Source organism: Phalaenopsis equestris, unplaced genomic scaffold, assembly GCF_001263595.1.
Source record: "Phalaenopsis equestris unplaced genomic scaffold, ASM126359v1 Scaffold000202, whole genome shotgun sequence".
Lineage (NCBI taxonomy): Eukaryota > Viridiplantae > Streptophyta > Magnoliopsida > Asparagales > Orchidaceae > Phalaenopsis > Phalaenopsis equestris.
Window position 1 is genome coordinate 1,292,480 of NW_018164644.1, and position 16,750 is coordinate 1,309,229.

Sequence of the window (16,750 nt, forward strand, 5' to 3'; positions counted from 1 at the left end):
TGATCCGAAGTCCTGACCTAATATTTTCTAGCACATCGAAGTCGTTCTCATCTCGCTCTTTACTATGAAGTTTTGGAATCCTCTACAAAAACCAAAGCATTTCGAATCAGAGAATCCTTTGGTTTAACTTTAGCGGTTTCTTTTTTTTTTTTTTTATCCTGGATGAGATTTTATTCATCAAAAATAAAAAATAGAAGGTAGCGATCAAATAAGAGAACACCACCCAAACAACTCATGCTAAAAATAAAAAAAACTAAAGAACCGAAGAACAAGTACAATTCATACAATAAAAACCTCAAAAATCATTATCAATACGAATATAAGAAATTTCTGAACAATCACCCTTAATCAGACAAGCTAATTGTAGAAGAATCGTAACTCGAGTCACCAATTGTCGATTAGCAGCCCAGCAGTTCTCATAAACCTTGAACAAAAAAATAATGAATAAATAAAAATTCTGCTCCATTCAGATCAAAATCTTTCATTCCCAACCAGTTTAGAATAGGCATAGTGAGGAAATAGCTGGTCAAGAATTAGTAGGACCAGACTGCTCCAGCCTCACATTCTCAGTTTCTTCATCCCCATCACCACCATCATCAGCACCCCTCCCACCACCATCAATGAAATCTTTGTGGCTGGGAACATGCATTTGCTGCTGGGACGCAATAATCCCTGCGATGGCTTTCATGGCCGATGCGGTTCGATCGGTGCTTACGATCGGTTCTTCGACTGCATCGGATGTGTCGAACTTGCCGGCAGCCTCCTCCTCTTCTTTTGGTGGCGGCGGCACGAAGAAGGGGATCTTCCCTCTTTGCCAATCATGGAGGACCATCTTTGCAGCAGTATTCAGATCAGGTTCACCTCCCTGAAATTGAAGGGTAAAATTAATTACTTTTTGGAATAAGCATATGATTGATAGAAACAAGAGTAGATACCACAAAAAAAAGAGATAAAATCCTATACAATTTTAAAATAAAAAAAAATATATTAGACGAATAATAGGAGCTTACCTTAAAAAGCTTTCCGGTCAACTTGGACAACTTGACAAGAAAGTCTTCCTCATTCACCCTGACAAAAAAGTGCAAATGTAAATGAAACACTTGTCATTTTGCTTGATACAATTCATCAAATGAAATCATTAGCTCGATAAAAAACTTGTTTAGATAGAACTTGCAAAAGTCAAAATAGAAGTTTTATAGCATGTAAGATTTGAACATAATAATGAAAATCTATAATTGAAATCAATTCATTCATAACGCCCCAAATCTAACATGGTATCAAGTATGAAAATAATAGATTAATCAGGCAATTTATATATCAACAAATCGATGCAATCAATCACAGCTCATGAGGTGAATAGATCATCAAAAGGAAACATTTCAGTTTGTATACAAATTCAGATACTTTTCTCTTTACATTTATTCGTTGATTCTTCATATATTGCTCAAAATTTAAATCATTGCTGTGTGCGGAAAAATAACATAGATGAGCAAATGCATAAATGATGTAATTATCAGGAAGGAACCAATCTCGCATTCATAAGATTATTAAAACCTGCATTAGATTTAGTCTTCTTATCCAGTCCCAAGACAAAAGTTCCAGTATTAATTCAGGATTCAGGTTGAATGCGCTCAACTCAAATACTGCATAAAAATTCTCGAAGAATGATGTTCTCGAAAGCTTTTTATGTTTTCATCAACATAAATTCAACATAAATAAAGGTATTTCCCAAGGAAAACATCAGGAAAAAAAATTAATGCGCATGAATCATTGACATAGTATTATGCAATAAACTGTAACTCTAAAACAGCCTACCAGTTTTCTATCTTATATGCTCGCTGAAGATGCTCCTTCTTGACACGCCTGAGAACTTCTCCAATATGCTCTGAAGCATCTTCCAAGTTTTCAACACGAACCTAAAAATAAAGTTAATGAGACCATGAAGCATTTCAAGTTCTGGAATTTCTTAATTAATATATCTTGGAGAGATTAATAGAGGTAATACTTTCATCAACATATTTTCCACATTTAGCCTGTCAATAATTTAAAAAAGGATCTTCGGTGACATTGAAATGCCATATAAATTTCTTTCAGCGATTGGCATCGAAGTTGGACAGATATTATGCATAAAGAAAGAGGTTTCTTTCTAAGAGACTTCTTTTTAAGATTATAATAAGAAACTGTTTTTTTCTAACAAACATTAAGTTTCTTGAGACTCGTTTAAAAAAGGTAATGAAAAATGATAAATGTTATATAAAAGTAATGTTCCATTCAACAGATTTCTTTCATATTTGAACCAACTAGGCTCATTGCAAAAGGCCATATCATAGTTATGGAGAAAATTTTGCACGAGTTGCAAAGTAGAAAAAGAAAACTGGATACTATCATCACAAAAAACCAATCTTAATTGGTCCATACAATGATGAATATGGACAATATTTCTACACAGAACTTGAAGAAGCCTATATGAAAGCTACACTAGGCTTTTGATCATAAAGTCAATACTAACCATATATGTAGATTAAAAAGGAGCCAAATATAAACTCAAACGATCTTGAAAACATGATTTGGGAGGTTCACCAAACTTTGGATAATTTGAGATCACTAAAAATCAATACAGTTGGTTGAATAAAAAATTAAATGTTGCTTTTAAGTAAAAAATAAGAGTACTCACCTTAAAGTTTTCCATATTTTTTACTCCATAAAATGTAACTCCTTCAATTGAACACTTAAATTATAAAAAATACTCATATTAAAATATGTTAATCACATCACTTAATTGTATTTTAGTTAATAATTAATTATAAATAATTTTTTCTATGACAACATTTTAATTAAGAGTGAAATCCTTTCAATTTTAAATTTAATCAACTTTACATAATTAAGAGTTAAATTTATTTTGCTTCTCATTATACATTAAATTTATAATATTAATCTTAAAATATATATTTGACTTTTTAGAACTTTAGTTTTTTCAATTTTTTTACATTAGTAATATAATTATATATATATATAAATAATTTATCTTTTAAATCTTCAATCTAATAAAATTATATATAATATGAAATTCAAGATTAAAAATTTAATTCAATTAATTATTATTATTATTATTATTATTATTATAAATAATAAATGTATCTCTCAGCCTTTAGTTCTGTCCTTAACGCCACCCAAAGTTTTCTCCCCGCTTCGCACGTGACACGGCTTCTGTGATTGCTGCTCCTATAAGCGCCCTTGTTCGTTTTTCAAGAGCCAAAATTGCAATAGCCTAGGTTCCTTTCACTCCTGGAAGCCAAATATTATCATAGTTCTCAACTACAATAACTACAAGCTTGGCTTATCGGCCGTCATGTGATTTGCTCGCGTGCTCCCATGTTTGTGCTCTCTGGACGATGCCTAAGCTGCTATGTTTGTGTGCTTGCAATACACACGACTATCACTGCTTTAAAATAGATTGAGATCAAGTGGAAGAGCGCTCACTTGAACTTCCCCCTGACGCTGAGCTTGCCTTCTTCTCCCCCTTCTCAGCCTCTCAATTGAACCATCAAAAGCTGTCGGATTCGTCTGCACAGTTCCGTCTTCCTTCTTCCCGTTCGCTCAAATGCAGAATACACACATCTACCTCATTCATCTCCCCCGCTTCCTCTTTACTCACTCTCGGTTACTCCCCAAAGCTCACACTAAAGCCTCAAACATTATTAACGAGGCATTTGGTTACAATCTACAGGTTGCACCGAAATCTCATTCCTAATTGGTGAGTCATTACATTTTCATAATGCATTTTCATCTTCTATTTAATAGCCAACTAAATATCTTTAATATAAATGTAACATAATTTAGGGTTGCATATTTGTGAGATGAAAATTACTTAGCACAACTGCGACTAAACCGAGCATCTGACAAGCTACTCATAGCTCGGCTCAATAAGAGTTCGTTCGTGTTCAATTGATTAACTAATCAAACAAGTTTGAATAATTTATAAATACTCTATTATTGAATAATCTTAAATAACTCTATTTATTTATTTGTTTACAATCACGAAAAATATTATTTAAAGTTCATTCAGAAGCTCGAGAAATAGTTTCATTTAAAATTCATGAACAAGATCGTGAATCTATTTAAAACTCAAAAATAAACTCAATTAAAAGTTGATTTAAAACTCATTTCTATTAAACTAATTTAAATTACTAATTATTATTTCATAAAACAAAATAAATGTCAATTTATTTAGTCGTTCGTTTATTATTTATATGTTTGTTTTAGTTGCTCGTTTAATAATGTGTTTATTTAAAGGCTCGTTTATTTATTTATGTCAGTTAAACAAGTTGCTCATTTATAAGTCGAAAAAGGTCAATAAAACTCGCATGGTTAAAAACAAATAGCTTGATATTACTACTCCTTAATTTTATAAATAAAACTCGTTTGGTTAGAAAACAAGCAGCTTTGATTAGAAAACAAGTAGCTCGACAGTATAACTTGTTAATTTGCTCCGTAAAACTTATTTGATTAGAAATCAAGTAGCTATACTCGTTAATCCACTCAATAAGACTCATTTTACATTGATAAATGAGCTGCTCAGTAATGACTTAGATTACTCTCACATAACCAAACACAAACCGACCTCAAATTGAGCACGAACAAACATGATGACAGATAAACCACGTTCAAATACAAAAACAGCGGCTCAATTCTAGCTCGAGCTCAAATTTTACAAATGTGGTCAAGCTTCAATAATGTCCTCCTTGGCTCAGCTATATTCATTTGCAGCTCTATTGGTTAGTTGGTAAAGAATATCCTCAGTCGGGATTTCATAACTAACATCAAGCGTGCATGAACAACTAAATTTGATAAAAAATGAGGAATCTTTACTAATAACATTATTGTTTGGATTTGTAAATCATTTGCATCCTAAAATCTTCATAAGTAAGACTAACCCATCAGTTATCATAACCAAATCTGTATATCGTTCATTCCAGGTATTCTCTGTTTAGGTGGTAAGGAATATCCTAAGCACACATGTTTTTTGAAATAAAGAAACTAATAAATAACAATACCTTATCAATATTTATTGAAATAAATAAACAAATAAATAACAATACCTTATCAATATATATTCTTACTTAGATACTAGAGCACTTTTAATTCTGATGTGTCAATAAATCACACTACATTTAAGAGTTACCGCTTATTTAACCATTGGAATTAGCACCCAAATCTGATTTACGGAGCAGATTATATGGTCAACTGGGGGACAAGTCCACTGCCTTCCAAGCAACTAAAATGCTTAATAATAATACCAACTAAAAACAATTGGGCAATTAATATTTCGAATTGATATTTTGGAGCATCGTTCGCAATCAAGGATTGGAACTGGAAGTATTGTCAGTTAATAAAATGCTCGAGCATCATTCAAAATAATAGCATAATAATTCATGGCAGGAAAAACAGATGAACAAAAATTTCTCTAGAAGGGTAAGCCGTGTCATACCACACCCTTAAGGACAATATCAGTTTCAGAATCTTTGTTATGATATACAACACCAGGACAATCGATCAAGAAGATCCTCTTGGTGAGTGTAATGTATTGCCACACTTTTGTTTCTCCTGGAATGGGAGCCACTTTGCAAACCTATAATAGGAGACACATGAATAAAATGAATTTGATAAATTAATCAGCAAGATTTATAAGGAAACAATATGTATGATTTAATCAATAAAATCTATATGTGAAAATTAGCAGATCAGCACCAATTCAGTAAACTGTTCAGAAAAATTGGTCAATTTTGGTGCTATAATTTGTTAAAACATAATCTTACATTTTTTGTACGTAAAGTGTTGATGACGGATGACTTCCCAACATTAGGATAGCCAACAAATCCAACAGATATGGCCTGCTTGTCACTTTTCATGCGAGCAAATTGTCGCAGCACGGAAAGTAGAGATCCCTGATGTAAAACAGCCAAAACAAACAGTAAGGGAAAAAAAAGAAGGGGGTGATTGATAAATGAATTTGACAAGCACAACATCATGCCTTTCCAAAAGATTTTTTTACGCTAGCATGGAATGCCAAAGTAGGATATCCCTTGGACAATACCCGCAGCCATCCCTTTGTCGCCCATGCAGGAATCAAGTCACACTAAAAATACATAGATAAACATAAGCTAAAGATACAAATAAGTTGAGAGAAGACAGAGATCTGCTCCAAGTTTGTAAACTCTTCAATACAAAATTGAAAAAATTGCAAACCTTGTTAAGCAAAAGAACCATGTGTTTGTGTTTGCAATTCTCCTTCAAGTGCTTCTCCAAATGATGACATCTTGTACCAAGTGGATCCCGCGCATCCAACACCTAATTAACAAAACAAACCACATAATATTTAGTAGCCGATGACTCAAGTCATACTTGTAAAGGCCTTCATTTGGATTAGTTTTTGCATGTTTTGTGGCAGGACAAACTACCACAAAGTGAGCGCAGGCCAAAAAAAAACTCCTAAAGTACAAGACATACTATTAAATCTAAAAAAGCTAACAAGGCACTAAGAACAAAAATCCATCATTGTTTTCAATAAAAGTAAGGGCTAAATGCTCACCCCTTTCGACTGGTGCCCAAGGCAAAGGCTAGACACCCATCCTTTCAAATAGGAGCCACTTTCCAAAAATAACAATTTAATGAAACGGAATATAATGACTATCATCATTAACTGATAAGGATGACAATTATTTAGCTAGAGACTAGAATTTTTATTAAATTAGAAATCGATTTGGATTTGCTTGAGTCAAATTCCAAATAAATTTTTAAACTAAATACAATTTCGAAACTATTTCAACTAACTTGAATAACGATTAAAGTTAACTTGAATATAAAAATAAAAAGTAATCATCATTCAATGACACCTTGAACAACGCATGTAGTAATAAAAGTGGTTGTACATAGTGACAATAATATAGCCTTTCTTGTCTCCTATCATAATGTCCATCTCATTCAATTCTTCCATTGACCCTCGACATATCCTGCGAAATAGAAATCAAGAATATTTTTCCTTTTTTTTCCCTAATTCTAGCAATGAAACCCCCAAATGACGCAATTGATGACACTGTTGACTCAGTCAATGAAAATTCAAAGCCCAAGGATACTGATAAGATAGAGACAAAAGTCAACATTCAGCCCGATGAACTTGTCTTAGTTGTTTTTGTTTTAGATGGTGGCAATGGGAATTAGACAACAAGAGAAAGAAGAATACAAGTGAAGAGGAAGAACAATTTGAGATAATCTAAATTAAGGATAGCAAGAGAAAATTTTGAAAAAAATTATGTCAGGGTTGCATAAAACTTATAAAGGTTAACTATATCCACTTCCAACTGTGAACTCCTTTAAGCTAATACATGTTTACTGTTGTCTGAATGCAACTAGAGCCAATAACTGTTTTTTATTTTCTATATGTTGAAAGTATTAACAGCCGTTTTGATTTATAAGATGATGTGAATGACACGAAAAGTAATTATGAGGTGATAATTATTCGTTTAGTCAACAAGGACCAAGGAAAACATGAACATAGAGAAGGAACCACATTATTAGTTATTTGACTTTTGTTCGATCATGTGATATAAAATTGAATAGTGCAGTTATATGACATTTGATTTTATATATTCATTTGCTAAGAAATTGATTTTTTTTTATTTGCATATAAGTTTTAGTTAGTCATAAACAAGTCACATGATTAGTTTATTGACTTCTGTCATATCCTGTGATTAAAATTGATGCATTAAAGAACATTACATATGATTTTTTTATCTTCAATGATCATGATATCGTTATGTTTTACTACATTAGTTTTTGTCATTCATAAAATAGCCATATTACTGAATTCTTGAATTTTATTTTATTCTATGATCTGGAATTCATAAGGAGATATTACACATCCTTTTCTAAATCAATTACTGTGAAATCTAGTTTATTGTAACTAGCTACACTATTTCTTGATATTCATAATAAAGTCATATTATTAGTTTGTTTACTTTTACTACATATTGAGATTTAAAACAAATAAGGTATAGATACTGCACTTGATCTTTATCCACGCCTACTGTAAATTCTAGTTTTTTGTTACAACATTTTATTTTATTTTACTTTCGCTTATAATAAAATAAGCAAATTATTGATCGGTTAACTTTCATTATATTTTATCATTTAAAAACAGACGAGGAACATATATTCTACTTGGTCCTTCGAAATTACATAACTATCATGCCTTGTCTTCATCATTCATAAGAAGAAAAAACTACATAAATGGCAATTGCCTAATCTAAACTATATTTCATTTTATAGTTGAGAACTTATTTCAGGTATGATTTGACTATGAGTTTGTTAATGACATTCTCTCATCGAAACTCTTAATTCTTTTACTAACATATACTTTATATTTTTCAATCAAAATCGCATCAATAATAAATAGTTTTCTTTGCATTTCGTAAAACGAACACTTTCTATTCATGAAAACTAAAAGAATGGAGCACAAAGAATTGATAATCATTTATGGATAATCAAGAATGTATTTGGAGAGATAACCGAGGAAATTTTCAATTGTGTGGTTAAATTGGACAATCATGTAAGATATAACATTCAGACAATATTATTCTCACTTAAAATTCATTATTTGTTTAGTATAATTTTGTAACTTATTAAATTAAAAATCAATTTATGATAACTATAAAATGTGCTTAATTTTTATTTAACTGTAATAATTTCAGTTTTCATTAGTTGTCTAAGGTTTTCAAGCAAATTATGCATACATTTTGACTTTGGTTCAAGGAAATTCAAGTTAAATTCAAGTCAAATCAACACGAATAAATGATTCAATTTCTTTGGACTAAAAGTTTAAGACTGCGAGTTCGGTCAAAATGAATTTGAGTTGACTAGAAATTGAGTTATGTTGAGGTAGGTCGAGTTGAGCCCACTTGACTCAAAATGTACTTTGCTTTCAAGTAGAGTTAAAGTCTAACTAAACTAAAAAATTTCATGTTCAAGTTGATCTAACTAACCTAAAAGCCATCCCTAATCAATGAAGATGCATTTTACAAAAATAAATAAGTTATTTCCAAGTGCAAAAAACAATCTGGTACCAAGAGAATTGCCGAGATCAAGCACCACAAACCGTATGATTATAGCCTGTAATGAATCAAATCTACTACTAAGTATATATTTTTCATAATTATCAATAACTATGAAACTAAAAAGGTCATATTTTTCGAAGGAATGTCATGAATAGAGTTGAGGGGATAATACCTTTTGGAAAAAAGGCATTTGAATGGATCTCCTATCCATCACAAATCGTTCTCAAGAATACTTTTTTACTCTTGGAGGAAACCAAAAAACAATAAAACAAAGATTAAAAAAAAAAAGCTTGCAAGGACCAAAAGAAAATCAAACAAAAAAAAAAAGCCAATGTGGCCAGAAGCATTCTAAATCTTTTAAGTGTTGTCTCAAAAAAAAAAAGGCACACAAATATGGACAAATTAAAAGTTTTAAGATCAAATTAATCAATAAAGCTATAAGATTAAAGGAAATGGCCGCTTGCCTGGACAACTACGTCTGAAGAATCGACAACTTTGTAAAGTTCACCCCAAATGCGTTTACTCTGACCCTTCTCAAACATTGAATGCCTCACCAAATCTCTGAAGCCATCCTCTTCATTCTCTTCTCCAGATGGTCTGGCAGAAATTTTCTTCTCAAATGCATCTATGTATGAAAGAAGCCTCAGATGGAGGGAAAAAAAAAATGTAATATAACAGATTTAGTTGCAGAAGCAATTTTAATCATTATCTATAAATTGGCTCATCAGTTTTGTTGAACACCAAGGATAATATAGAAAAAAAAGTAGATAGAAAATTCCCTTTATTTATTCCCTCAATAATCGCTTAAACACAAAACTATCTAAAAAACTAAAATATTAATGACAAGGAATTTAAAAATTAAAACTGTTATCCAAAACTTCCAATTTTTTCTAGTGCGAATAGATAGCAATCCATGACAGTGATTTACATAGTAAGCACATGAATCCATGGCATTTCGTTTTTCATGGTAAACACACGAATCTATAGCATATAGTTTTCCATATTAGCACATGAATTTCTCACTCTTTTCAATTCTTATTTAGCAATCTTACTACTTCAAACACTTCACATGTTTGGTAGAGATTTACCGCTCCAAATTTGCTTTAAGATATTTTTGAATGCATAGTTATAAAGCCCTTTAATAAATATGTTGAAGAACTGACATTCTATTCAAACATACAAAGTACAAAGCAAACAAATTTCCAGTTCCTCTTTAATGAAATGCTTATCCACATCCATTTAAAATAATAGGTTGTTGCTTGCTTATCTATGTTATCATATATTTTTCTAATGATGTGCAATATTATGAAATAAATTTCCAATTTATTTGTGATCCTACATACTCTTCATCAATATAACTTTAATTTGAAGTTCCATATCTTTTGTAAGGAATCACTTTTTCAAGTTGATTTTAAATACATAAAAACTCTATACGCAGCTTAAAGAAGAGATTTCTTCGATTTGCATAAAAATTGATTAATAAGACTTGCAATCAAAATGATGTCAAAGCGTGTGTGAGATATGCAGGTTAATTTTTCAACTAATATATGATATTTATCCAAATATCAACTTCAGTTTAGTCTTCATCCAAGTTCAGTTTCTAACCTAGTTCAGTTAAAGTTTCACATAACTTATATTTGGTCATTTTTACTTCTCTGAAAATATATATAACATAGTTTTTTGGAAATTAAAAATTCATTTTTGAAGTCTGTTTCTATACCTAGAAAATATTTAAGCTCTTTGAGTTCTTTGATTTCAAACAATATGACAAACATTTTATGAAGTAAATCATTTTCTTCAATGTCATCACCCGTTTTTCATAGTCATTACCTGTAATAGTTAGATAATCAACAACACATTAAAAAATGAATGTTTACGTCAGTGAAATATTTTATGAGAACGTGTGACTCCTTGATGTTTTTAATATCCCATTCCTTACATGGCTTTCGTATCAGGCATTCTTCAATTCATATATGTGAGAAGACCTTATTTTGGGATGTTAGGGTCACTTTGCTTAAAATCCGAATGATAACTTGATTGAATTCACTATTGAGTCCTGCCAAAAATTCAAAACCTTTCTCTTTCTATATATTATTTGAGAATCACTATATTATCACTACAATTCATCCTAAGATCTTCGTAGTAATCTAAATCTAGCTGATAGGGCTTCATTGTATTAAAATATTCAGTGGCAAAAAGGTTATCTTCGTTGATTACTCATCTCAATCTTATAGATGAGGGCATCATATTGAATTTTTAGATAACTGTTCGACAGCTTCCCAAAAATTTCTTTATGCATGGTCCACAAATTTCCGACATTATGGTATTCTATAATCATTAAATGATCATGAAATTTACTTAATTCCAAAGTACAAGCTTTGGATCTCTCAAATTCAACAGAAGATCAATAAGATGATAGATTTTTCAATTTCCTTTCAAGAAGGTCTTCACAATCTGAGGCTACTATAGGCAATTTCTTTCATTAAAATGATAGGTGATTTGTATCCCTTAGAATTCTCCTTTAGTATGATTTTCACCGGACATAATGGTCCACTCTATAGAAGAGAAGTAAAGATAATAAGACATGGCAAGTATTAAAATAATAAATGAGAGAAAATAATAAATATTGAAAGTATAACCATAATCTAGTTATGATAACATGCAAAAAAGAAGATATGACTAGGAAGCTTACTTTACCCATTCACAAATAAAATCAAGAATACTTGACAGCTATTAATTATAAATTAATAATGTTATAAAAAACTTTCATTTTCGATGGATGGGGGGAGGGAGCAAACCACTATTTCATATTAAGCACATGAATCCATTACACTCCTATTTCCCTATTAAGCAAGAGAATTTATGGAACAAAAAGCTTTTATTTAGCACAAGAATCCATGGCTCCTTTCATTTCTTAATTAACAACCCTAACTATTTCAAAAAAAATACAAAAGAACAATAAAGTTCGACCAATCACGCATTACATAAGACATCTTGAAATTAAAAAGAACACTTTATAAGTTACAACTAAAAGCTATAAAAAAAGTAGCTCGGCACTTTCAAAAACATAATTAGCATATCAATTGCAGCTCTCTGAACAAATTTCATCAAGTACCGATAAGCTACTTAACAGTATCTCTAGAATGTTTTGCAAATTTGAAGTAGGAATAATTCTGAAGATTATTTTTTAATTTAAATATTGGTACTAAGAAAACAGAAAATATAGTTTCCTACACTGAGTGGTAAGTCTAGAGCATTTCAGTTTGAATTAAAGAGCAATTGTTAGCAAAAGGGAACGCCTCCTTCTAAAAAAGCTACAGATCTGGTATGCACCTTGGGATCCATCAGCCTTTCTAATCAATGATTCATAGTCAGCTGCTAAAAGCCTTGGACGTTTTCGTTTCCTCTTTGGTCCAAAAGCATCCTCAAAAGACTCTCTATCCAGAAGATGAGCTTTTGCTTGCTGTGATGATAGGAATCCAAAACATAAGAATGAAAAAAAAAAAACATTTTTAAAATTCTGCATCTAAATGTACTCCCTTTGATTAATTAGTGGCTTATAGATCCAAAAGAAGACAAAAAAAATTATTATAAAATATTATGGACATGAAACCGCCCTTAATGCTGCTATTATTTCCCATAAATTCCCATTAATCCCTAAATTGAACATCAGATAGCCTTCCTAAGCATGCCCCAAAAAAATAAAAATAAAAAATCATTCTCAGTACGAAGCATGTAAAAGATCCAATTGAGCTGGAGACAGCACTATTCAAAAACCTAAACCAAAAGGTAATTTCAAGCATACAAATAAAACAATCAGAAGGGCAGCTAAAATGCATGCACTGACATTAAATAGACAGCACAATAGAAAATTCATAACTAGAAATTTAAATTTATAGTTATGAATTTGAAATTCATAACTTTAAATTTCTAAGCATTGGTATCAGGGAAACAACTGAAAATCATACCTTTTGATGATCATTAAGAAGAGAAAGTGGCAACTTCCTCTCCTTCAAAATGACATTATAGTTGCTTGATAGTCGATTTTGAAGCTCCTCTCGAAAAAATTCAAGCTCCTTCTGATTTACAACTCTAGTGTTACCTAAAAGCACAAGCCATATTAGCCTATAAATAATAGAAAACTAAACAAACTCATTCAATGACAACTGAAATGCAAACGTAAAATAACTGCATACACACCTTAAACCAGCTTCAGTAGCATTTCAGTAAAAAAAAATAAACAAATTTGCCAGAACTAAGATTTTAAGCACCGCTGTTACATGTTCATGTTCATCAGATCTATTACCGAAACCATTTTGTGAGTGTGATGAAAGAAGTACACAGCAAAGTATCGTGGTTTGCATTCAAAAATTGGTAACGAGAAAACATCAGCCATACCAGCTCTGAACTAGTGTGGTGAAAAAATACAGTGATAATTATAAATCTGCAAGCGCTCTACTATGAAAAGCAGTTCTAAGTTCTGAAATTGAAGAATGAAACTTACAAGATAATGCACTTATTTAGATACTTAATTTATGTATCATACAAATGGACATTGCATTTTTAAGAATAACGCACTAATCGGAAGCAAATAGACAAGTTGTAACACAGTTGTCACACAATCAGGTTCTCTTCAAGTCTTCAACCGCAGACTCGGAACAAAAATACCAACTTTAAAAAAAAGAGAAAATATTTAAAGAAGGCGTACCGAACCAGCGGCGGTCGGGCTCGATGCGTGTGTTCGGAAGATCCTTCGATTGTAACTCATGCTGGAGGATTTTTCCCTTCCGGTCTCGCTTGGGGCGAGTATTGTACATCTTAAGTCGTCGGACCGTGCCGGCAGACCTAGTTCCTTTGTCTGCTGCGCCATTGATGCGGTTAACGTCAAGCGAATGCTTTGGCTTACCCGAGACATTAACCGCCCTCTCCTTCTTCTTCGCCATAACAAGTTTGAATGAAAAGAGCCCCTCCAAAAAATTTCGATCAGTGGAGAAAACGTGGAAATCTTCGGAGCCTTTTGGTAGCCGGTTTAAGCAGGATTGATGTTAAATCCCGCTTTTCCACCGTTTTGCCTTAAATCCAGGACTTAGTAAATCCCGTTGGAACGGGATTTAGAGAAGCTAAGGTGTGCAGGGGAAGACCGAGAGAGGACGAGGAGAAGTTCCTCAATGGTTTCCCGTAGGAGCGGACCAGAAGGAGGAGAAAGATGGGAGTTTGGGATGTCTTTGTGCGTCGTGATCCGTCGTTGCTTTCGGAGCTCTAACCGCGACTGCTTTTGCGAGCTTTCGATCACGGAGGCGATGGTTTTGGGCGAAACCGGGGGGTCGGCGGCGAGGGTTTCGGGTCGGAGAGGGGAAAGGGAAGCTGGTTCTGTGGCTTTAACTTAATTTTACTTAGTAAATAATAATTAATTAAAATGTTATGAAATTAATTATAACTCAATAAATTTATATATTTATTAGAACATTAATTTATAACATAAATTATATATTAAATTTAATAATTATTAATTATTTTACTAATTTTTTTATTGAGAATTAATTAATGGATGTAAATTTATTATTTAATATAATTAGTTTAATAAAATTATTAGTGGAGATTAATTAGTTAAATAAATATTTAATTGTTGAATAGTATAACAATACATAGAGATTATGCAGTCTTTATGTAGATCTCCTTGAATTCTAATATTCCGATTAGGTTTTAAACATTTATTATTAATTAAAAAAATTAAATTGTAATCATTACTATGATTTAATTTGATTGCTTAGAAAATCTTGATAAATTGGTTAAAATTAGTATACTAATGGGACATTAGTTTTACTAGCTTAATAATTTTTTTCCCCAATTGATATAATAACTTATTAGTTAATTATTAATTGAGATTTTATTTTAGGTTAATTATATTTTAATTAATCTAATTAAATTTGATGTATGTTTAAAAGAGTGATATATTAATTTCATTCAATCATTTTATTCGCTATAATTTTTATGTTTTGACAATATTTATATAATTTAAAAAACTATCAATTTAATTTGGCATATAAGTGTCAATAAATGCTTCATTTCAAGAAATACATTTAACTTGGTGATGACATTTAAATTATAATTTATAATATATTTTATTAAAATATAAATTGTAAAGATTTAAATTAGAAGCGTTCATATTAAGATAAAAGCGACGAGTATTTTGCAAATACAATACATGTTGTAGCTGTACAATTCATTCAATAATTATTATACTTAAATAATGACCCAAGCGATACTGTGCACCCGCACCCTTCCGTCGAATCATTTTGAATGTTTAAAATGACAATATTGAGATTGACCCTCACCATTTGGATTTTGTAGTGGCTTTGGAATGTCTCAAATTGATAGTGTTTTTGGTCTTTTGACTTTGTTTGTTTCTTTCCGTAGGAGACATGTGCATCTTATCTAAGAGTGTTTGTATTTGCTAGAAGATTATTCAAACGGTCTTTGATGTGTGTGAATAACTTATTCAACAGTGGTGTGAGAACAAACTGTCTCCCGTATTAATGATGAGTAAAAGGGCCAAGGAAAAATGTCGGTAACCCTAGATCCAGTCATGGAATTTGACGAGCCTCAACGAAGAATCTTTAAAAATATTATTTAAGTGACCCTCTTTCATTTTGACGAGTTACAAAAATTGATAAGTCTTAAATTATCCTTCGAATTGTTATAAATTTCTCTATAAAGACACCAATAGATTCATCGAAAGTGTGAATAATTCCTCTCGGGAGGGAATAGAACCAAGTACGCACATGACCTTTAAGGGTGGTCGGAAAAACTTGACAAAGGAGCGCATCAACGTCTCGTTGTATATGCATGATGGTTCTATATTAATCAATATGTTCACATGGGTCAAAGGTCCTATCATAACAGTTGGTGCTTGGATGCTTGAATCTTACCAGAATGGGGTGCTGGAGCACCATATGTCTAAGGGCAAGGATTCATGAGAACTACCACGTGTAAGAAAATAAATTCTCTTAAAAAAGTTCTTCTTTAACCATACTTCGTAGTTTATCATGAATTACAGGATACAGTTGAGCTAAGTTCTCTAAGAGTGTTGAAGGGTTGTAATTTGGTCTCGCCATACAAGATGGATGGGTGAAATTAGTAATATTTAAGAAATATGTTTCCCGACCCAGTTGAGAAAGAACTCCAATGTGAAAAGGGATTGTCGATGGAGCACCATCTATCTAGGGATCTTTGAGTGATGATGATCTTAGGGTAGATGACCTTACCCACTTGAGCTACTATTGGTTGTTTAGTTTCATATAGAAGCTAAAGAATCTCATTTTGAGATTCATCCACTCCAAATGCAGACTTCAAAGGGCAAATAAGAAACATCTTCACTAGTAGGGTAATGCATATTATTAAAAAAATGGAGTTTAGGATTAGAGACCGTACCTTGGAATGACTGGTGTCAGAAAAATAAGCTCGTGTATTGCACTTGTTGGCCTTCAAAAGTGTGTAAATTTATACTAACAGGACTCTGTTTCCCATAGTCAGCGGCAAACTGTTGTGTGTAACTAAGGTAGCGTGATAATTTAACATATCAATATTGTATGAAGAACCCACACGCAAACGGATAATATATAAATAACAGCAGAAATCAC

General features: G+C 31.8%; 1 protein-coding gene across 1 annotated transcript; it reads right to left on the minus strand.

The window, feature by feature from the left end:
• Window positions 1–289: 289 nt before the first annotated feature.
• On the minus strand, window positions 290–14,492 carry LOC110022796 (nuclear/nucleolar GTPase 2). The gene is made up of 11 exons (XM_020721906.1): window positions 13,819–14,492; window positions 13,079–13,212; window positions 12,444–12,573; window positions 9,575–9,735; window positions 6,247–6,348; window positions 6,032–6,136; window positions 5,817–5,945; window positions 5,489–5,629; window positions 1,816–1,916; window positions 1,011–1,068; window positions 290–865 (listed from the first exon to the last, which is right to left on the minus strand). Exons 1-11 carry the CDS (start codon window positions 14,051–14,053, stop codon window positions 527–529), a joined length of 1,635 nt encoding a protein of 544 aa, XP_020577565.1. The 5' UTR covers window positions 14,054–14,492; the 3' UTR covers window positions 290–526.
• Between the last annotated feature and the right edge of the window lie 2,258 nt (window positions 14,493–16,750).